The 23,450-nt window shown below is 36.1% G+C and overlaps 1 protein-coding gene across 1 annotated transcript; it reads right to left on the reverse strand.

Moving 5' to 3' along the window:
• Positions 1 to 1,863: 1,863 nt before the first annotated feature.
• Positions 1,864 to 22,770, reverse strand: LOC106870546 (L-2-hydroxyglutarate dehydrogenase, mitochondrial). Its single transcript, XM_014916672.3, has 9 exons — positions 21,880 to 22,770; positions 18,772 to 18,896; positions 17,275 to 17,426; positions 16,288 to 16,419; positions 11,306 to 11,488; positions 10,119 to 10,286; positions 7,376 to 7,533; positions 6,456 to 6,587; positions 1,864 to 2,143 (listed from the first exon to the last, which is right to left on the reverse strand). The coding sequence occupies exons 1-9, from the start codon at positions 21,999 to 22,001 to the stop codon at positions 1,948 to 1,950; spliced, it is 1,368 nt and encodes a 455-aa protein (XP_014772158.1). The 5' UTR covers positions 22,002 to 22,770; the 3' UTR covers positions 1,864 to 1,947.
• Between the last annotated feature and the right edge of the window lie 680 nt (positions 22,771 to 23,450).

Genomic DNA, 23,450 nt, shown 5'->3' on the forward strand with positions numbered 1-23,450 from the left:
TTATTTATATTCTGTTTCAAAGTTTCATCTGAATTAGAAACTGAGGTGTAAAAGGACAAAAAATTATCATCATCAGTTTAACATCCACTTTTCCATGTTCAGGCAGAATTCATTGAGACAGATTTTTAACAGCTGGATACCCTTCTGTCACCAACCCTCACTTGTCTCCAAGCAAGATAAATATTCTCTTAGGGTCACATATGTTTTCATGGCAGATTGGAAATGAACAATACTGTTTTTGTGATACTCATTTAAAATTATAGCATGATATCAGGGCAAAGTTACGCTCACACACATGCACACATCACTAGCTTCTTTCAGTTTCTATCAAATCCGCTCAAGCTTTTGGTTGGCTTGGGGCTGTTGTAGAAGGCACTTACCCAAGGTGCCATTCAGAGGAATAGAACCTGAAACCACGCAGTTGGTAAGCAAACTTCCTAACCACATAACCATGCCAGTAAGCAAGTCTTTGTAACTGTTGATTTTGCTTCTCCAATTCATAGTTTGCTTTTCGCCATTGTTCAAATCATTACACCATCTTTGATGAAGTATTTTTCATCTACATCATTATTATACAAAATTTTCAAGCAGATAATAGCCTGGAAAATCAATTGGAATATGATTTCACTTAGATGATTCAATTGAAGATGTGCTTCTAGCAATAAAATGCTCTATTATTTTTCTGTTAAGTTTCCTTGCAAGAATCGGTAATACTCTACCTCCACAAAAATGCCACAAAAAATGTGGAAAAAAATCTTCCAAAATTCACTGAGTTCAAATATCACGCCAAATAATGTCAGAGACAATAACTCAACTGTTTGCAAAGTGAAATCAGGTGTTTGAACGAATGTACTAACGAAATTTGGGTTCAAATATACATTTAAATAACAATGGGTACGCTCGGCCAGGTTAGTCTTATGAACCAAAAAAATTTTCGGCCGGCTATGGCCGGGTTAGTAACGAAAGGGTTAAAGTAGAATTTTCATGGTTCATAACCATCATAATACCTGTGCTATTATCATTTCTGAGTAGATCTCCAACCATAGTTAATAGTTTTTAACCTAATCTACTTCTATGATAGTTAATACTTACCTGGTTTGTAGCAATAAACCATATAAGAGACCTGATAGGAGAAATTTGGCTATAAAAACAAGTATAATGGTAATGACCATGCCAGCAATGACTTTACTTCAGCTTTTTTATACAAAAATAGCAGCAATTACATCATAGAACATTCATTCAAGCCATTTCAGAGAAACTGAAATTTACTTTTACTTTATTTCATGTGGTTTCAAAAGTTTTAGCACACAGCTGCAACCTGTTCACTGATACCAATTCTGTTGAAATGGAATTGTATCAGTTGTTGGCACTCCATCGCTTACAACGTCAAGGGTTCCAGTTGATCCGATCAACGGAACAGCCTGCTCGTGAAATTAACGTGCAAGTGGCTGAGCACTCCACAGACACGTGTACCCTTAACGTAGTTCTCGGGGATATTCAGCGTGACACAGTGTGACAAGGCTGACCCTTTGAATTACAGGCACAACAGAAACAGGAAGTAAGAGTGAGAGAAAGTTGTGGTGAAAGAGTACAGCAGGGTTTGCACTATCCCCTGCCAGAGCCTCCTGGAGCTTTAGGTGTTTTCGCTCAATAAACACTCACAACGCCCGGTCTGGGAATCGAAACCGCGATCCTATGACTGCAAGTCCGCTGCCCTAACCACAGGGCCATTGCGCCTCCACTAATTGTATCAGTAATCAGCTTTAAAGTGAATAAAATGGCTCTTTCATGATGTAATTGCTTCAGTTTCAACACAATGTCTCAGATTGACAAATCACATGATAGACATGAATAACTACAAAATCCAATAAAAATATATTTTCATTTATTCTTTTAACAAAAATTTAACAATTAAAAAAATCTTTGATGTTTTTAGAAATTTTTTTTTTATGAATGAATCATATTGTCGACTTGATCTGCAACAATCCTTGAAATAGCCAGAGACGATGTAGCAGCCGGAGAGGGAGCATTACGTACATGAAGGATCCGTTTAGACATATCACCAGTGCCGCTGTCAAATACAAAATCATCTACCAAATTGCCATCCTTGTCCAAAGCTTGAGCTCTCACACCAGATGGTCCTCTGGGATAAAAGTAAACAACAAATCAAAACAAATGATGCAAAAAGGGAATTAAAAGTAAAAGTATATTTCTTAATGGCATTGATGTTTTATCCTACCTATGTTACACAGTTCTTGCTGCATTTGACAATCTAAGACTAATTTCAGAATACTGCAGGACAGATCCTAAGACCAAAGTACCATGTAAAAAGCACCCAGTACACTCTGTAAAATGGTTGGCATTAGGAAAGGCATCCAACCATAAACCAAGCCAAAACAGACTATGGAACCTGGTGTGGCCCCTGGCCTTGCCAGTTCTTGTCAAGTTGTCCAACCCATGCCAGTATAGGAAATAGACACTAAATGTTGATGATGATGATACTAATTTATGTAGTGTATTTAGAAAAAGTCATCTTCAATGCAGAAAATGATATGATTTAATATAAAAAAAGCAAATTATTTTTTTGTTGTTCAAAATTTGCAATTAGCTATTTTAAAATAATGATGTTCTAGACATCTTTCTTCTTGTGACTGTTTCTAAATGTAAGTGGTTATAAAAATTGAAAGAACCAATGAAAGATGATTAGAAGAATTCAATCGAAACAGTACCTAGTGTTTAAACATCATTCGTCAGAATTAGGTTTCTTAAGTTTTAAAACTTTTTCATTAGTTTCCAATGCAGACTGATTACCATGGCAAATGTATTGCATTTAAAGGAAATCTTAGGGATCACACTAGCACAACTGTTTAGCAGTTTGAAAAGATTTCCAGTGGATTTTGTTTTAAAGACATTGATTTCTATCATAAGCACAAGGTAAAATACATCTACCAAGTACTTGAATGGTATTTATTTTATTATAAGTATGAACAACAAAGTCAACCATGATAGGATTTGAACTCAGAACACAAAAATATTTTGTTTATCACTCATTCCTGCCAAACCTCACACTTCTGTACAGTTTCTATCTATCAAATTTCACTCACAATGTGCTGGCCAACCCAAAATCTCTGACAGAAGACATTTGCCTACAGGGCCACATGGTGGGATTCCAGAAGTACGTGGTTGCAAGTTGCACTTAATAACAACTGAACCTATATATATATATATATATATATATATATATATATCCCCTTCAGGTAGACAGCCCTGCTCAATCTGTAGAAAAGGTGTAGGTAGAAACTCCATAAGATGAACTCAGTGTAAGCTATGGACACATAAGAGGTGCAGCAATATCAGAGAATAGTTTTTGTGTGTGGATGGTGCACAGGTACAATTAACATTAAAAAACTAAAAGTAGTCAATAACTTCTGTTACCAAGTCAGTAATGGGGGTGGATGCTCTGAGAGCATGGCTGCTAGAATAAGAACAGGCCAGGCAAAGTTCAGAGAGCTCCTACATCTGGTAACAAAGGGTCTCTCTCACAGAGTGAAAGATGCCCATGTGTGATGGGCATCACAGAGTGTATGATACCCATGTGTCAACAGTCACGCTACATGGCACTGACTGCTGAGGACATGCAGGCTCATAAGAAATGAAGCTAGTATGCTTCACTGGATGTGTAGTGTCAGTGTGCATGCATGACAGAGTGTAAGCATCCTGAGGGAAAAGCTGTGTGAAGTGTCACACTAACAGTGGAGGGAACCTGTGGAAGAGGTAGACCCAGGAAAACATAGGACAAAGTGGTGAAGCATGATCTTTGAATGCTAAGCCTCATGGAGGCAATGACAAGAGACCTTTGACAATATGCTGTGCTTCAGAAGACCTGTCAAGTCAAGTGAGATTGTAGTCGTGGCTGATGTCAGTGTTGCGTAATTGGCACATAAAAGGCACCCTTCAAATGCTGGGTAATATGCTGTACTTGAGACGACCTGTCAAGCCAAGTGAAATTGAAGTTGTGGCCGATGCCAGTGCTGTCTGACTGGCACCCATGCCAGTGGCATGTAAAAAGCATTGTTCAAGTGTTGGGCCTCACGGAAGCAGTGACAGGTGACTGAGACCTTTGGTGATACACCGTGTTTGTGAAGACTTGTCAAGCTAAGTGAGACCGTAGTTGTGGCTGATGCTGGCATCATGTCAATGGCATGTACAAAGTACCCCCTACACTCTTGGAGTGGTTGGCATTAGGAAGGGTATCCAGCTGTAAAAACCAAGCCAAATCAGATTGGAACCTGGTACAGCTCCCTGGCTTACCAGTTTTCAGTCAAACCGTCTTACCCATGCCAGCATGGAAAGCAGTCATTAAACAATGATGATGATGATGAAGCTACTACCTCTCTCTTAGATTGAAAATCAGATTGTATGATGCTTATGTATGAACAGCAATACTACACAATAGTGATATGTGGGCAGTGAATGCAGAAATGAACTAGCACACTGCTGAATGTGCAATGTCAGTGTGCATATACAACAAGGTGTAAACATGTTGAGAGAAAAATTCAGCATAAGAAATATCAGATGTAGTGTGTAAGAAAGAAGATTGTGCTGATATGGTCATGTAAAATGCATAGACAAGGACAGCTGCATAAAGTGCCAATCACTAAATGTGGATGGAACTTGTGGAAGAATGACAAGCTCGTTACTAATCTCTTCTTATTTAGTGAGATATTCGAGTAAATTTATTCCCCAATAATATTTTGTCTACAATTGCTAAATGTGGATAGAACTTGTGGAAAAGGGAGATGCAAGAAGACATAGGATGAAATACTGAAGAATGTTGTTCAGATGTTGAGCCTTATGGAGATGACAAAAGACCAAACTATGATTTCCTGTGCATGAGAAGACCTGTCCATTTCAACTTAAAGGAATCCTGAAAATCATATATCTATGCCCCTGCATCCAATCTATCCCTGTTGAGTCTCTCCCCTACAACTCATCTTCCTTACTTCCACTCTTCTGAATATGGTCCTATTCACTCAGAACTGCACATATTTCATCCCCACTATTGTGATGCCAATTATCACTCTCCCTGGAACTACTTCCTTTTGTCATCCATACTCTCAGTACTATCCCTTCATCTCCTTTTCCCTCATTCTGCCAATAGCAACCCCAACTATTTTCGCATCTGTACCTCTGACCTTGTCCCATGCACTGTTCATTTCTCTTGCACATTTCACATCATCTGTGCTCTCATTTATTACTTCACTGACCAATTATTTCCTTCACCCTTTCCCCCAACAAACTCATATTTGCCATTAAATGTGTCCCTACTTGTGTTCACTATTCACCTCTATCCCCTCTTTATTCATCGGCCACTTTCCTGTTACACTTTTGCAAACTTACTACCTACCTTTTTCACTGTCTAATTTTCTGTCCCACTTCTCATAAATTCACCTACTTGTGCATTAATGGCATGCCCAGACACCTTATTATCACCATCTTCTTTCATTTTCCAGCTGGGGTAACCATGTATCTTCTCTACAATAAGATACCTGTTCCTGTCCATCTATCATATTTTAGCCACTCATCACCTGGCATTAAGCCACCTCCCTCAATACTACACTTCCACTCATTGCAAGTTACTTAGTGACCTCACTAGTGCCAGTCCCATGAAAACAACACCCAGTACACTCTGTAAAGTAGTTGGTGTTAGGAAGAGCATCCAGCCTTAGAGACCATGCCAAAGCAGATATAGCTTAGTGCAGTTTTTCTGGCTTATCAGATCCTGTCAAACCATTGACCCATGCCAGCAGAGAAAACAGATGTTAAATAATGATGGTGATATTATGTATGTATGTGTGTGTGTGTGTGTGTATGAATTATTGTTTCAATGTCCACTTTTCCATGCTCACATGTGTCAGAATTAACTGAGATAAATATTTTACAGTCTGATGCCTTTCTTGTCACTAATCTTTGCTTTTTCCGAGGCAACATAATATTTTTTCATGATAGGTCATGTTTTCACAGGAGACTGAAAACAAGGAACACTGCTTGTATAATGGCGATGCACATTTATAAATATTACACATTGTCATGACAAGTTACAAGCAAGTGCACATACACATAAGTGATAGACTTCTTTTAGTTTCCATCTATTATATCCACTTACAAGATTTTGGCCTGCCTAGAGCTACAGAAGAAGACACAGGTGCCACACAGTGGGATTGAACCCACCAAAAAGTAGTTAGGTGGGAGACAAACAGCTTCACCACTCAGTCATGCCTGCATCTATGTGTGTGTGTGTGTGGTGATGATTCTGTATAGTATGACCAGTAACTTAGCAGTTTGACAAATATGGGTGATTAAATAAGTGTTGGGATTGGCCAAGTAGTACTCAAGTATGGTAGCAGTCCAGTGCCTGAAATCAGTAAAGAATATCTATAAATAAAAGATCTTACCTGATGACATCTTCAAGTTTCAAAGATGGAATAAACCTCTGAAGCTGTTTAACTTGAGCACTGATGAAAAGACCCCGGTACATTTCATTAAGACCAAAACTTAAATTCTTCATTGCTATTTTTCTCAAACCACTGCAAATAAATATATAACATCATTAACCCTTTAGCATTTGAACTGGCCATATCTGGCCTAAATATTCTACCAGTTTTATGCTCAAATTAGCTACATTCAGCCTCTCATACTTGCCCTACAATGTCATTTTAAAAGTAAATGATAACATCATCAAAATCTCAAAGCTTCAAGATAATACATGCTTAATTGAAAACAATGTGAATAATTAAGTGTTACATTTGACAGAGTAATCTAATTGATAAAGGGCTAATATCATGTGATTAATTAAATAATGATAGAATTAATAATGAATTATCATCAAGCTAGCTTTCCGCAACCATTGGCATAATGACATCTAGACAATTCCAAACAAAATTATTAGAATTATTTTAAAATGATATTAAGCTAAATTTGAATGTTAGTTTTTTTTATAAAACCTAGTTGTTGTTGTTTAACCTCAAGTCAGCTCTGATTGAGTATATCTATGACCAAAGACATTCTAGCCTTTATTATTCAATCTTTTTACTGACTTAAGATACATTATCCAATGTATCCTCTTAAAAATGGTGGGGTCTGGTTTTGGAGTCATTTGGTTGCTATTTCTAGTGAATTTTCCTAAAGATTTGTTCATTAGGTGGATACAGCCAGCAATAATCTCATAGCATCTCTTCCTCATAACAGGATAAACAGCAACAACATCAATATACTCTAAAAAGGCTGAAGAAACCGAAAGTCACTGTTTCTCATCAAGATAGTAAAATTCAATTTTTGGTTCAAGCCTGAGAAAAAAAAAACATTGATTTCTTACCTGTAAGACAGTGCGTCTATCATATCTTTGGCACTGAAACTAAAGAATGTATAACCTTCTCTTTTGAAAGCCAACACAGCATTTGGACCTAACCACACACTGCCATCAACACGAGGTGTGAAATGGACTCCAAGGAATGGAAATCTGGGATCAGGTACCTGTTAATAAAAATGCGTTAAGATATAAAAAGAGATTAAAAAGATTATCCACAATTAAAAATAGAACCCAACAAATATCTGTGCTGAAAAATGTCATTGAAACAACACACACACACACACACACACACACACACACACACACACACACAACAGTCATTAGCTTCGTGTGATTAAAATGCGAAATGTTTGTGTGGTTTAGAAGTTTGATTCTCAATTACTTGGTGTCAGGTTCAGTCTCATTGCATGATACCTTGGGCAAGTGTCTTCTTTTTAATATTCCATGAAAATATGTTTGGCTGTAATGAAATATTACCTTGCTTCAAAACAGCTCAGGGTTAGTGACAGGATGGGCAGCAGGCTGTAGAAAATTTGCCTCGAAAAATTCTGACTATTGTAAGCTTGGAAAAGTGGATGTTAAAACAATAATGATGATGATATAATTACTTTATCCAGAAGTTCTGGTGGCTATGAGAAGTGAAGCATTCACAATTTATATGCTCTGTTGAAAACATAACACTTGCAGATATGAAGGCAAGTTCTATGAACTAATCTAACACTATACAATATGACCCTGTGTATACATACATGCATATATAAATGTATCATCATTAGTTTTTTCTCCCTTACTGGAGTGGGCTGGACAGGATTGCAATGCAACCATCCTCCACATCCCTCAGTCTCTAATGCTCAGAGAATCTCCAAGTATTTGGTGATTGTTTGGGTTATTTTGGTTTGCATGACGTTTTGCCAGGACATTTTACCACAGGATGTCCGCTATTTCACCAAAATTCATAATAGTTATACATAATTATAAAACAATAATATCCTACAAAAATGATACTTGCTGTCAAAGATGGAAGAAAATGGATGTAAAACCAGTCATGACAATAACACATATTTTTTTCACGTCTGGCCATATAGCCTTTCTTGTTTATTTTCACTGTTTCGTTTTCCTGTCTTGTTTTCTGTCCGCCACTACATTCCTCCACGTTACAAATTTAATTTAAATTTAATTTGTGGTCTGTGGGAAGAGCCATTCTAACAATGCATCCTGCCCTAACTCTTCGAAACGCTTAGTTTTAGAATGGTGGCAGCTGATGAAGGAAATGTTCTCTATGTGGCCTGTGTGTTTTCTGTACTCTGTTTATCATTTTGTCCACGTTTTTTTTGCTACGTCCTGTACCCAGATATGCATCTCTATATACATGTAGATGTAGGTATGTACATACATGTATGTATATACGCATATACTCATATATTATTTGTATTATATATATGTATATAATCAAAATAAGCAACACGGATTTTAAAGATTATTGCAGTACACACATTTCATGCTACTCCATTTATTTAAGCAATGCGAGCATTACATTAAATGTAAAATGCAGAGCAATCTCCAGCTGCACAAGGATGCAGAAAATTTACTGAAAATTTCATTTCAGCAGAATGGACATATTACTGTTGTGACAACATTTAAAATCTAAGTTGGAAAGAAGAATACATAAAAAAAAAACCATCTTGACACAGCCAAGGCTAGCAGGCTAGTAATTAATTCTAGGTAGAATTCTAACTGTCCCTGATTTTATTTGTTTCTTATCTAGTGATTTAAAGCTTAAGGGGGCAATCAACCTTTTCACGAGTAAAGAAGTATATGTATATATAGTTTTATACACACACACACACACACACACACACACACACACACACACACACACACACACACACACACACACACACACACACACACAATAAAAGTTGAAATTCAACCAAAATTTTGGTCAAACATGTTGAAATGTTAAAATACAGAAATACAAATAACGTGAGTGAAACAAGTGCATTTTTCTAAATATGTGAGCAATATTTTGATATATGGATGAGAATATGTTATTGCTGTACTGTTTACTTATTTACCTAATATGGAATATAAATTCATTAGCCTTAAAGTGAATTATTCATTCCTTCATTCATCAAGGTGCATGTCTCTCCAGCTGGAGAAATCTATCTCTCAACCAGCAAGCATCATCTAACAGATGATGCTAGGTGGTTGGAATTTGTTTTGAAGATTTACCTTACTCATCTCACTAGATCCGCAGGTTGGCAAGGCTACATTTTGAGGCATCTTGATAGAATTTTACTCAAACTGCAGAGAGTTAGAACAAATATTGCAAAGTATCTGATCTGACATTCTTACAGTCCCACCAAATCCACTCCCTTAGGCTGGTATTTTTTATCAACCACAAAAGAATGAAAGATAAAGTTGATCGGGATGGGGCTTGATTTCAGAATATAAAGAGTCAGAACAAATACTGCAAAGCATTCAATATGATGCTCTAATGATTCTGCTATATTGGTACCTAAATGAATTATAATAAAAGAAAAACAGAAGAAATGAAGCAAAAGGATTTTATGGTTTTTTCCACTTCTATGGCAAACTGCTCAGTCATGAACTGTCAAGAAAATCCTTTATGGCCAGTTACCTGAATTAGTTAAAATTTCAAATGAAAGAATTCATGGTTTATTATTGATACTTTACCAACATCAGTTAAATCTTTAAAATAGACAGAAATAGCAAATGAGTACTCAACTGGATATATGTTTCCTCTGACCATATCACTCTTATGAGGTTTCAATAACAAGTAGTCACCACGGAATGGGACAATACGAGGTTTTCTATCACAACCAGTTTTCTCAGCCAGACGATCAGAATAGAGTCCACCACAGGTTATTAAATACTGACATTGTATTGCTTGACCCTGTGAAAACAAAAAAAAAAAAAAGTAACAACATAATTTATATCAGTGAATATATTACTGAAGAGGGGATACTTTGTCAATATAATATTAAGGTTATATTGTGTAGGTTGAATACTGTAAAGATTCTTCCACAATAGATTGTTTGTATATTCGTAAAGTCTACTATTTTAAGACAAAAAAAAAAAAGAAGTAATGTTGTTTATCTCTTTCATTCCTAAAATGCATGAATAAAGTGAACTACTGAAAACAGCTCCAATAGTGAACCAATGATTTAAAGAGAAATCACAACAGAAGCAAAGTTTATTACAGAGTTGGTTAGGTAGTAAAATCTATAAGTTTGTGGCAAATCAACAACCTAGTAAGACAGATGTAGTTCATGGTTTAGAGTTAGGCACATTAGCTCAGGGTACACTACAGTTCCAATATCCTATCAACTCAACCATTTATGATCTCCTTTTATCTGCTAAGTACATTGGAAATTGTCAAAACTTTAGTGTGTCACAGACTTCCTGCTAATGGTGGTACAAAGAAGTGGATCCACATTAAAAGATTTATTTTTTTATGTTCTTCACATTTATGGGTGGTGGTCCTCAATAATAGTGACTTTTAGCTGTAGAGCACACCATGCCATCAAATTGTTGAGCAATGTATGTCTACTGTTTCTTCATGTCCACATATTCAATGATAGCAGACATCCATGCAACAGTCAATCATCAATTATGAGTGTACAGAATAATGTATGAATGCATTTGTGCATGCATGTGTGCATATTCATGTGTGAATGCATTTGTGTGTGTAAGTATAAATACATGTGTAAAAAGAAATTTGTTTCAACATATACACATTTGTGCTTGTTTGCATTATGTGTAATGCATAAGTGCAGATGTATGCATGTGTGTATGCAGATATATCTGTAAACGTATCTGTGAATGTTTCTTTGAATGTGCATGTACATGCTATATGTAAGCAAATATTTTTTTTTAAAGTATCTTTTCTTCAAAAATCATTGTAGAAATTACCTTTTTCACATCACCCATAACTGTCACAGGATATTTTAAATTTTCTGTTGACATCGAAAACTTGTTAGCAGCAAAATCTGTGAAGATATGGCCTCCACATTTTTTAAAATTTTCTCCATAACTGAGAGCAACCTGTCTCCAATCTACAATTCCTGTATGGGGTGAATGAATAGCTCGCAGTCCCTAATAATATAAAGGAGAGATAAAGCATAAATTTTAAAATGAAATTTTCTTATTACTTAATAATTTAAAAATGAGAGCTTTAGCTGGAATAAATTTTAACAAGAGTGAACAATAAACTGAACTGATGATAGAATCTGTTCTCCTGGTCTTGTCTAACTAGCTATAAGTATGTAGGTACCATAGTGATGTTGAGTCTATTAATATAGATACTGAGAGAACTTTAAACTGACATAACTTGTAATGGGCTGATGTTATTTAGATATCATCATCATTTTAACTTCCACTCTTTCACATGTGTATGAGTCAGATGGAATTTGTTGAAGTAGCTTTTCAAAGGGCAGATGCCATTCCTGTTGTCAACCCTCACTTGTTTCCATGCGGGGTAATATTTTCCCATTACCAAACTTATTTTCATAGAAGACTGGAAATGATGGACTCTGCTTGTATGAAAATGAACCCATTTACAACTATCATGCACTGTCAAGACAAGGAGACATAAATACCCAAACATGTGCAACACACATACACATATATGTACATATACATCTTATATATAAATGTGTGTGTGTGTGTGTGTGTGTGTGTGTGTGTATATATATATATATATATATATATATATATATATATATATATATATATATATACACATATATATATATGAGGTAATGCTGAAAAGTTCCAAGCTTTGGGTAAAAGAAAATACAGGAGGATCAGTTAATTATGATTTTATTCAATATATCCCCCTCTCAGACTCACACATTCATTGCAGTGATCCTTCAGTTTTCTAAGCCCTGTAAAAGAACCTGGAAGTTTGGGCCTCCAACCAGGTCTTTTGTGATACTCTTAACTCTTAAAGCCAGGAACTTTTCAGCACCCCCTAATATATATGTTGGATATGTCAGCTACACAAAGGAGAGGTGCCTGAATTTAAGGAGTTAATGTTGGGAAAATCTGGTTTAACTTTCAATTAGTTATCAACATTATCACTAGATTAAAATATCTTTTTTATAAATTATAGCAAAATATATAGTAAACAGTAGTTTCCATATGATCTAAAACTCAATAAGTGCACCTCTCATATGGATATCTTTAGTATATATGACAGAATTCTTTCAATTAAATCAATTAAATTTAACTTATTCTTATTCAGTCTCTTTTAATACACAGATGAAGCTATTTTAGAACACTAAGACATACTTTGACCTAATTTAGTGCATAGAATTCTCAATTTCATCCTGGAACTAAGGTTAACATGAGGTCAGATACAAAGTAAATTTTATAGCCATCTCCTTGTCATTTTCGTTTTGCATCTTAAACCATAGAAAAATAAAGAAATAAGCTAACCACGCTTGAATAAATTCAGTTCACTTCAGATGAAGTGTATAGCAGAATATTGTGGGTTGCACATACTCTATGCAGCAGAAACATGCATCAGTTATTTTGACTAATTAATTATGCTGTATAATTAACTGTTAAATTAAAAGAAAAATTTGAGGATGTAACCGTCTCCGTATTCTTTGTAATTGTTTTGGATTTTGGGCACTAAACTCTGCTTGCAAAGACCTGTTGGGGCAAGTGAAATCGAAATCGAAATTGAACCAAATTCGATGACTGGCACCCATGCCAGTGGAGCGCTAATAGTGCCATCCGAGCAGGATCATTGCCAGAGCAGCTGTCTGGCTTCCGTGCTGGTGGCACATAAAAAGCACCATTTGAGAGTGTTTGTTACCAGCATTGCCTTACTGGCACGTGAACAAAACATTCGAGTGAGGTCGTTGCCAGTGCCGCTGGACTAACTCTTGAGCAGGTGGCACGTAAAAAACACCATTTGAGCATGGCTGTTGCCAGTACCACCAGATTGGCCCTCATGCCGGTGGCACGTAAAAGCACCCACTACACTCTCAGAGTGGTTGGCGTTAGGAAGAAACTCTGCCAGATCAAATTGGAGCCTAGTGCAGCCATCTGGTTCACCAGTCCTCAGTCAAATAGTCCAACCCATGCTAGCATGGAAAGTGGATGTTAAACGATGATGATGATGATATGGGAGAGGAAGCTGAAAGAGTCTCTTGTTGGATTTGGAGCAAGAGAAAGGAGTTAAGCTGGAATCCAGGAGATGAGGAGCAGTGACTCTGCTGACCCACCAATGGGAGGGTGTTACGGTTCAGGGTCGAAACACCTGATGGACATTGGATATCATCTGATGACATCAGTTCCCCCTGGCCAAGGCTCCATTCATTTTGGTAAATGGAAAAAGCATCTCCTTATAGGTATTAACACAGACACACACACACAGATATGATGGGGGTTCTTTAGGTTTCTATCAAACAAATCCATTCACATGGCTTTGGTTATCCTAGTAGTAGACACTTGCCTAAAGTTCCATGCAGTGGAAATGAATCTGAAACCACGTGGTTGGAAAGTAAACTTTTTAATCACACAACCATTCCTAAATTATTCAAATAACAATATCTAGGTTAATGTTTATCGCCAAGTCAACATGGCAGTCCTAAAAATAGGACGAATACTGCCGTTGATTAGCTCCAAGAGGTCATCGCCTCTAGCTAGCTATGTGACACACGAATCTGTGTCCATTACAACCTTTGAACAGAGGAGGTCAGCCGCTTTCCCTTGCTGGTCTGGCATCTACAGACTAGTTTCGAGGTATTGCCTCTTATCAATGTAGAGCAGCCGAACATTCATATAAACTTCTGACACTACAACCTTGATGAACAGTGATTTATATATTGATTTGGCTGATAGATGAATTTTTTTTTTATACTCTTTCTCTTTTACTTGTTTCAATCATTTGACTGCAGCCATGCTGGAGCACCGCCTTTAGTCAAGCAAATCGACCCCAGGACTTATTCTTTGTAAGCCTAGTAGTTATTCTATTGGTCTCTTTTGCCGAACCGCTAAGTGACGGGGACATAAACACACCAGCATTAGTTGTCAAGCAATGCTAGGGGGACAAACACAGACACACACACACACACACACACACACATACATATATATACATATATACGACGGTCTTCTTTCAGTTTCCGTCTACCAAATTCACTTACAAGGCTTTGGTCGGCCCAAGGCTATAGTAGAAGACACTTGCCCAAGATGCCACGCAGTGGGACTGAACCTGGAACCATGAGGTTGGTAAGCAAGCTATTTATCACACAGCCACTCCTGCACCTATTATATATATTTTTCTTTTTACTTGTCTCAGTCATTAGACTGCAGCCATGCTAGGGCACCACTTTGAAGAACTTTTAGTTGAATGAATTGACCCTAGTACTTTTTTTAAAAATCCTGGCTCTTATTCTATCAATCTCTTTTGCCGAACCACTAAGATACAAGGATGTAAACATACCAACACTAGTTGTCAAGCAGTGGTGGGGGACAAACACAGACGCACACACACGACAGATTTCTAGTTTCCTTCAACCAAATCCACTCACAAGGCTTTCGTTGGTCTGAGACCTTAGTAGAAGACACTTGCCCAAGGTGCTACACAGTGGGACTGAACCTGGAACTATGTGGTTGGGAAACAAGCTTCTTACCACACAGTCACATCAGTGCCTATTATTAACATTTTTTTTCGAGTTTATAATAGTTCATATATTTGAAAAACAAAAGAAAGAAAAAATTGCAAATATTTAAAATTGTTTTCAATCATTACATATATTTATTACAATTTATTTCATGCCTTTTGTATGTAGTGAATACTTAGCAAAATTTGAACATGCATATCTGTTAGAAATATTATGAAAATATGTAGCAAACTAGCCAAGAAGTTAGCTGTTTGTATCTTGTTATGTCATTGTGTTGTATCTATGGTCAATATACTTAACCCAGTTTATTTGTCTATAAATAGGTGCCACTTAGTAGCAATAACGTTACATGATAGTAAGTGGTAATATTGTGAAAATGATGAAGGTTTTGTTAGCTTACTCTGCTACAGTCAATAGCCACATGAAAATATAAGAGAGAGAGAAATGGGTTCTACCAAACTGAGTTGACCTAAATGTATTACATAAAGACAAAGTTTTCAGTGGTGCTTTCATTACTGTGTAACCAGTTACTAAACCATATATGCCACACTAAATTTTTTAAAGGTTTTTAATGGAGTGGGGTGGTACCTTCAATTGTTCAACAGGTCAAATTAAGATATTCAACCAATTGTTAAACACCACTTGTTATAGGATGAACATCAGCTCCAACAAAAGAAGCAAACCATCCCAACAATATCTCGATAGCAAAAGTAAAAAGCATGCTACAAAGTGAACTAGGAGAACACTAACACCATTCCCTATTAGTGTCAGTACTGTTTGGTATTGCTCTGTGTGTGTGTGTGTGAGAGAGAGGGGGGGGCTGATACTGTTGAAAGGTACTAAAATCATTGTGATGTCCAGTCAACATCTAATGAATGGCTGTGTCTAAAATAATAAAGTAATGTTTACTTTCATTTTAAGAAAATTAATAGATAAAGGCATGGAGGTACATGGCCTACTGGACAGGGTGTTGCACTCATGATTGTAAGGTTGTGGCTTCAATTCCCAGACTGATGGTGCATTGTATTCTTTATTTGATAATACTCCAGCCCACTCAGCTGTAAATGAGTAACCCTGCAACAGGCTGGCATTCCACCTAGCCAGTGGGGTGGCATCATTCAAAACCTTTAGCAATGCAAAGAAGCACATTGTGATCAGTGGTGTATAACAACATCTAATAGTCTGTATAACAACATCTAATAGTGATACAGTGAAAAAATAAAACAAGTATACAATTTGTTCAGTTCAACTTACAACACAGTTTGGTTCAATATCTTTTATTTCTTTAGGACCAACCATTCTCATACCTTTCACATTGTTTTTCTGTCCTCGTTCATAGAGATTATCAAGCCTAGAAAGTTCCTCGGGATTCGTTGCTACAATCAACTGCCAGAAAAATAATCTTGATTAAGTATAATTAGTCGTATAACAGCAATTAGGAAAAAAATTATTTACATACAACAATTTAACTCAGAATTGTAAGACTAATATTATTTCGACACTGATAAGAAATATCAATAATTTCTTTACAATCCTAATACATAAATACACATTCAAATACAAATATACATATACTATACCAAAAAAGTTAACTGCATCAGTTTGCAGAGAGTGAATACAAACAACAGCAATTTCATAAGGTCATCAACATCATCATCGTTGCTTTAACATCTACTTTTTCATGCTTGCATGGGTCAGATGATAGTTTTTTAGGTCAATTTTCTATGGTCAGATGCATTTTCAGGTCACCAATCCTTACTTGTTTCTTTTGCTATAATCACCAGACAGAGGAAGATGGGCTGCTCTTCCCTACCTAAGCAGCAGCAATAATAACAACAGAAATAATGGAAAGGGCAGTGGAGAGATAGAGTGACAGTAGTGTCCTTGGCTAAATGCCTACCAACATTTACTTTTGTTCTTTTATATTCTGAGTTAAAATTCATAGAGATCAATTTAGCTTTTCATCCTCTGGGAAAATAAAATAGCCAACAACTCTATACTGGACTTCATTCAATTGATTATACACTGTTCCTCTACAAATTTGAAGTTAATGTAAGAAATCAATATTTGTAGGGTGCTGAAAGTCAGAAATAACAAAGAGTTGGTTATAATGTCTTGTATTTAGAGTTGTTTCTTTACTTTCTGGATTCAATTCCAGTTAGAGTTAAATTTACCTTTCATTCAAGATTTTCCTTTAAGATAATGAAAGAATCAGTTTCACCATTGATAAAGATCACTTACCTTACCACATTCCTTATAAGGTATGTTGTTTTCATCACAATATTTGTATGCCTTGTGGAAGCCTTCAACACACAACTTTGCCTTCAAAGACCCAGGTGTGTAGTATATTCCAGCATGTATAACACCACTGTTGTTGCCACTCTGATGTTTTGCTAGAGGTTATAAAGAATAGAAAATATTTTGTCTGTTGTTTATTTCTATTTCTCAGCTAGCACAGAAAAAGGAAAATTAGATGGTTAAAGACAGTTATGAATATACATTTTTGATAGTTGACAAATGGCTTATTTCAGTGCTAACATTAACTTTTAAATTGATGATAGAAGTGAAAGTAATTGGTTAAAATAAAAAGGGAAATTATTCAAATAATAATGAAACTGAAACTCCCTATATGTAAAGTAATAATGAAACAGTGATCAGAAATCCAAGAAAATGCAGAACAGTTTTGACCTATTGTGTTTCATCATTTGTGCACTTACTATTAGCACAAATCTGCACAATTTGCCTGCAACTTGATAGTTGAAATACTTGCCTCTCCTTTATGGAGAACAGTCACTGATATGAAATTGAAGCTATTGTACTGAGAAAATTCCATGTTGTTCCAAACATGTCCACATGATACAGATATTAATCACTCATAAACTTTCTCAGGTGCAATCAAACAGATATGAAAATTGTGGTTTAGAACTGGATATGAATGACCCTTAAGTAGATACTTGATACTCAGAAGAAAAGAAGATAACCTCTTTATTATAAAGGGGACAGATATATTAAGAGTAAAGAAAAATAACACTTGAAACAGGAATGCTCAAAATGAATTATAACTTATATGTATGCATGTATGTGCATATATAGAGTGAACAAATGAAAGAAAGTCACTGTCAACACATTTGGTTGAAGTTACATGTATTTAATAACAGTTTGACTCAGCTCCCCATTACTTAAAGTTTCATATGTACTACATAAGGAGTTCAAAAGGAATGAAGAACCATTGCATGAAAACAGGCTGTAGTGAGAGACAGCAATGCAAAACAAAATCAAGAAGAACCCCACAGTATTCGAATATCTAACTGCACCTTTTTACAGTGAATACAAAAAAAGAATAACTCAGAGCTAACAATATTCAAGTATCTTTTTGTGTTTCTACAGAATAATTTGAAAAGCAAGCATATTTACCATAATTATCGATGAAAGGTGCCAAGGGGAGGTTATGACCAAAAGCAGAAACAAGCAAACCAGCACCAGATGAACAAAACCAATTGAACAAAAAACAAAGAATATTGAAAGAAAAGAACTTAAAGCAGCTACAACACAAACAAATGAAATTATCCAATCTTTTTGACAAAGTAAAATAGAATATTTGGACTCATTTACTATTTAATCTGAAATTCACAACCTAAACACTGTTTAAGTGAGAATTTAATTTTAAATAAAAGTTAATACTTAATATATTCTATAAAAACAATTCAACTAGATAAGTCATAAACAAAAGTATCATACCTAATTCTTTCTCTTTTTCTAAAACAGCAAAAGATAGATTTGGATGTCGAAGAATCAACTCTCTTGCTGTTGCCAGACCAATAATTCCACCTCCTACTATAACGATATCATATTCTTTTTTGGGACTGTAAAATAAAATAAAATTAAATTAAAAGAATCATTTTCTTAGAAATAAAATATCAAAATGGCAATGAAGGTGGAATTAAAGAGTATTGAAAGAGGAATACTAAATGAATATAGGAAATATAATAATATAGGAAGAAAAAAAAAATAATGATAATAATCCCTTCTACTATAGGCACAAAGCCTGAATTTTGTGGGGAGCGGGACAGTCAATCACATCGACTCCAGTACTCAACTGGTACTTAAGTTTTCGACCCCGAAAGGATGAAAGGCAAAATCAACCTTGGTGGAATTTGAACTCAGAATATAGCAGTAGACAAAATACCACTAAGCATTCCATCCATTATGTTAACAATTCTGCCAGTTCACTGCCTTAATAATAATAATAAATGCCCTGATGCAGTACCAGGTGGTGGCTCTCATGGCTTTTGATCTTAACTGATTGGAAGTGTTATCATGTCCATTGTTTTGTCTTGATATAAAAGGTGGGCTACAACAAATATTCTGCTCAATACCACAGATTTGCTTGTTAGTTGTTTGACCATAACCAGTTGAGCATGTACATCTCTGATCATGAGCAGAAGTAGTGGGGGAGCATCATAGCCATGTGTTGAGAGGAATTCTTTGGGGTTTGAATAATTCATGTCTGAAAACATGAGTGTGTCATTCATCATCCTTAAACAAACCTTATTCAAGGACCTTTTGAATGGGATGGGTTACTCAACCTGAAGAAAATTCTAACTGGGCCCCATCTACAAGATCATGCACTGTTTATCTTGATATAAGATCCCCGTGTCATACACATATGGTTGTGATGTATTTGCCTGGTGTACCCTTATCGGACAGGTAGTCATGATGGGTATATTGGGCTTTGTATATTTGTACCCCAGTGTCACTTTGATGGCATGTGCTGCTTTCTCACTCAATAATAATAATAATAATAATCAACATCAACATCATTATTTAATGCCTGTTTTCCATGCTGATATTGGTTGGATGGTTTAACTGGAGCAGGCAAGTAGGAGAGTGGGACCAGTTTCCAGTCTGATTTGGCTTGGTTTCTATGGCTGAATGCCCTTCCTAATGCTAACCACATCACAGAGTGTGCTGGGTGCTTTTTGCATGGCACCAGCACAAGTACTTTTATGTGGTGCAGGCAGGAGTGCTATTATGTGATGCCAGCATGAGAGTTTTTTACGTGGTGCTAGCACAGGTGCTTTTATATGGTATCAGCACAGGGCTCTTGCTGGCCAATCCTTTTAAGTAGTGGGAGTGGCATTAATAGTTCTGCTGTGGAGGGCAGGTCTTCTTGAGTACAGGATAGGTCTTCTTCAGTATGTTGTATGTTGTAACAATTAATAGTTAGTCAGAGTATGAACCGCTTTTCTATGTGGTATATATAGTTAGTGCATCAAAGCCACTTAAAAAATGGTGTCAATTTTTGTATTTAATTTACTGTTTTACATTTATATTTCCTGATTTTTTTTTTTTGCTGCTGCTGTTGATGCAATTTGTTTTACACCAAATGTTCTTACTATTGATAACCACTCAAGTACTGAAGTAGAACTCCGTTTTGTTTATTTTATAATAATTTGGTTACTACCATCTGAAACAAAGAGGTACACAAAAAAGGTGAGGCATTATCTCAGGTTTGACATGACATACTGATTGATTTGACCAAGCCCAACTTCATCATCCATCTTCACAGAGGTCTGAGCCAAAGTGATGAGGGAATGAACCAGAAGACAACTCTTATTTTCCAGTACACAAAGCCCTTAAACACCATAGTCATATCCCTCTGCTACTTATTGCAATCCACAGCTACTTCACATAACAAGCAGAATGCTTGTTATGTGAAACTAGCAAGAGGTTTTAAGGTTCTGATATTATCTAATTTCTTTGTCTCTTACAAAACATTTGAGATCTGGTGCTATTACTATATTACCACAGTGCCCAGTAGGATCCTACTTGGATATAGAAAATTGCAATAAATCAATACCAGCGTTTGGAACTAAGACTCCAGGGGGACCCATGTCAAATGAAAAAGGGGAAAGGAGAAGACAAATTACCATGTTTTATAAAATTAAGATGGTTTTAAATATTTTCAATTTGTTCAAAACTATGACGAAGAAAAAAGAATTGCATGATAAAAAGAACGTTGAAAAGAAAACAAGAGTTTGCTTTATAAAGGGGGATCACTCTCGCCACACTTAGTGACCTAACGTGTGGAGGACCGATAATAGTTTCTGGGGACCAGTGGGCTAAGCAAGTATTCGAACAGTCCTACCCTAAATGTGAGATATTTCTCTTCTCGGCATACATAATGGGGTTGGGGGACCCCCCCCAACTTTTTGTTCGTAGATTAGCATGCAGACAGATGTGAATTTTAGAGATACAGGTCGAAGTACGTTAGAACATGGTTACATAATTTATAACAGTTAAATTGGTGGCTTTGTTAAAATTAGGTACAGAAATTCAGTTAAAAAAATGTATTTATGAATAATTTTTATAATTCAATATTGAAAACAAAAATAAAATGTACTAGATATTTTACATAACGCTTGAATACGAATTCCAGTTATCGTGAGCTCAGCAGAAAGCTGTTCTAGTCATTTTATATATTTTTAATTACTTTAACAATAAGGAGCAAAAATAGATATTTAGAAAATGGGAGTTACGATTATGACCATAAAAAATTGAAAGCATGAGTATTCCAAAATAGCGCATTCTATGTCAACGAAGGTGGAGCAAAAGGACGGCGAAACCTAGACACTGCTATATAAAACTGAATCAATAAAATATAACTTGGTGATATTCAAAGGTTTAGTCAAATATTTCAAAATCAGAATAAGAAAATTATAGTTCTTGAAGAAAACTATATTTATACAAACAACTACACGTCGGTTTTTACAAAGTAATGTGTGGTTTACAGTTAAGGTAACTTGGATGTTATCGGAGTGGGCAATGCGATGAATACACACTTACTTTGTATGCTCTGCAGAACAAACTTCGTTGTATTGACGAGGAAAAACCCATTTAAAACCAGAATGAACGGTGAGACCCACTCTGGCATTGAGCAATGTTTTACTTATTACAGTCGCTGCCATTTTCGATGTGTGCAATTTTTGTTTTCTTTCACTTTGACCCAGATAGTCTAGCACAATATACACTTACATTTATTTACCGTCTCATAAAAGATACACAATCACTGATAAAGCCAGACGAAACATTAGCACGATAGCATACAGACTAACACGCACAATAGATGTGGATATATATGGATATATATTAACTGTATTCAAGAAGTATTTTTAACCTTGGCCTAAAACAAGCTCCTATAAAAGAGACTGACAACTAACTTCCAACCGATTAGATTTCTCAGTTTATATATCCGTTAACTTCCACAATAAATAATCTGGTGTTGATTTAGTAAAATTAGCTCATATGCTCTATGGCGTGTGATGTGATTTTCAACGGATACTAAATGGCAAATCGACATTATATGATCTATTCTGGATATTCACTGACATATAAACAATGTGAGAGAACATGCATGATTCTAACCGCACTAAAGCTGGGGTCCAAACTAGTTCGAAATCCTCGTTAACTAGTATGGTTTTTTTAGTATATATATTAGTTTATATGCTATCTGATGCGTGTGCGTGTGTGTATATTATATATTCTTGTTTCAGGCGCTGAACTGCGGCAATGCTGGAGCATTGCCTTGAGGGGTTAAGTTGAATAAATCGACCTCAGGATATATTTTTGAAGCTACTCTTGCCAAATCCCTGAACGAAAGGAATGTAAGCAAATCAACACTGGCTGTCAAGAGGTGTAGAAAACATCCACACGTGCACACACACACACGTGTGTGGACGGAGTTACGGGGATTTTTCCATTTTTACCACCACGGCCTTTGAAATGATGAGGTGGGGTGGGGGGGAAAGGCTTTTTATGTGAAACATTTTGAAAATGAATGATTTTTTTTCGGAGACCGATGTTAATTTTTTTGCATTACGGACTTAAAAAACGACGAGAGAAGCCTTTTCGGTAAAAACGAAAAGAAATATCTGGAAATATTTTCAGACGGAAAGGTGTGTGATGTAAGGAAGATGTAGCTGTTGTTTCTAGCACATCCCACGACCACCTGATACCTTTCTCGTTTATTTGTCACTCTGACGACATGTATTGGTGCTTTTCCATATTTTCTCCCCATATAGGCATAGGAGTGGCTGTGTGGTGTGTAGGGGTGTTTCTCTGTAAATGGCACTGGCAATTTACATGTGATAGATGGTAGAATGAATGCAGAGATGTACCAAAATATTTTGAACAATAATTTATGGGACTCTGTAGAAAAGCTCCAGCTTTGTGAAGGGTGGGTTTTACAGCAGGATAACGACCCTAAGCACATGGCGAAGTCTACCAAAAATGGAGGCCTTTGAACTCTAGACTATTGCAATATCTAGTCCTGAATTTAGATGGAGTGGACAGTATGTTTGGTACAATGCAATGGCGGCCAGTTCTGGCATTTGTATAACACTCAATGCCAAAGTTGG

Source organism: Octopus bimaculoides, chromosome 11 (assembly GCF_046866305.1).
Source record: "Octopus bimaculoides isolate indiv1 chromosome 11, ASM4686630v1, whole genome shotgun sequence".
NCBI classification, from domain to species: Eukaryota; Metazoa; Mollusca; class Cephalopoda; order Octopoda; family Octopodidae; genus Octopus; species Octopus bimaculoides.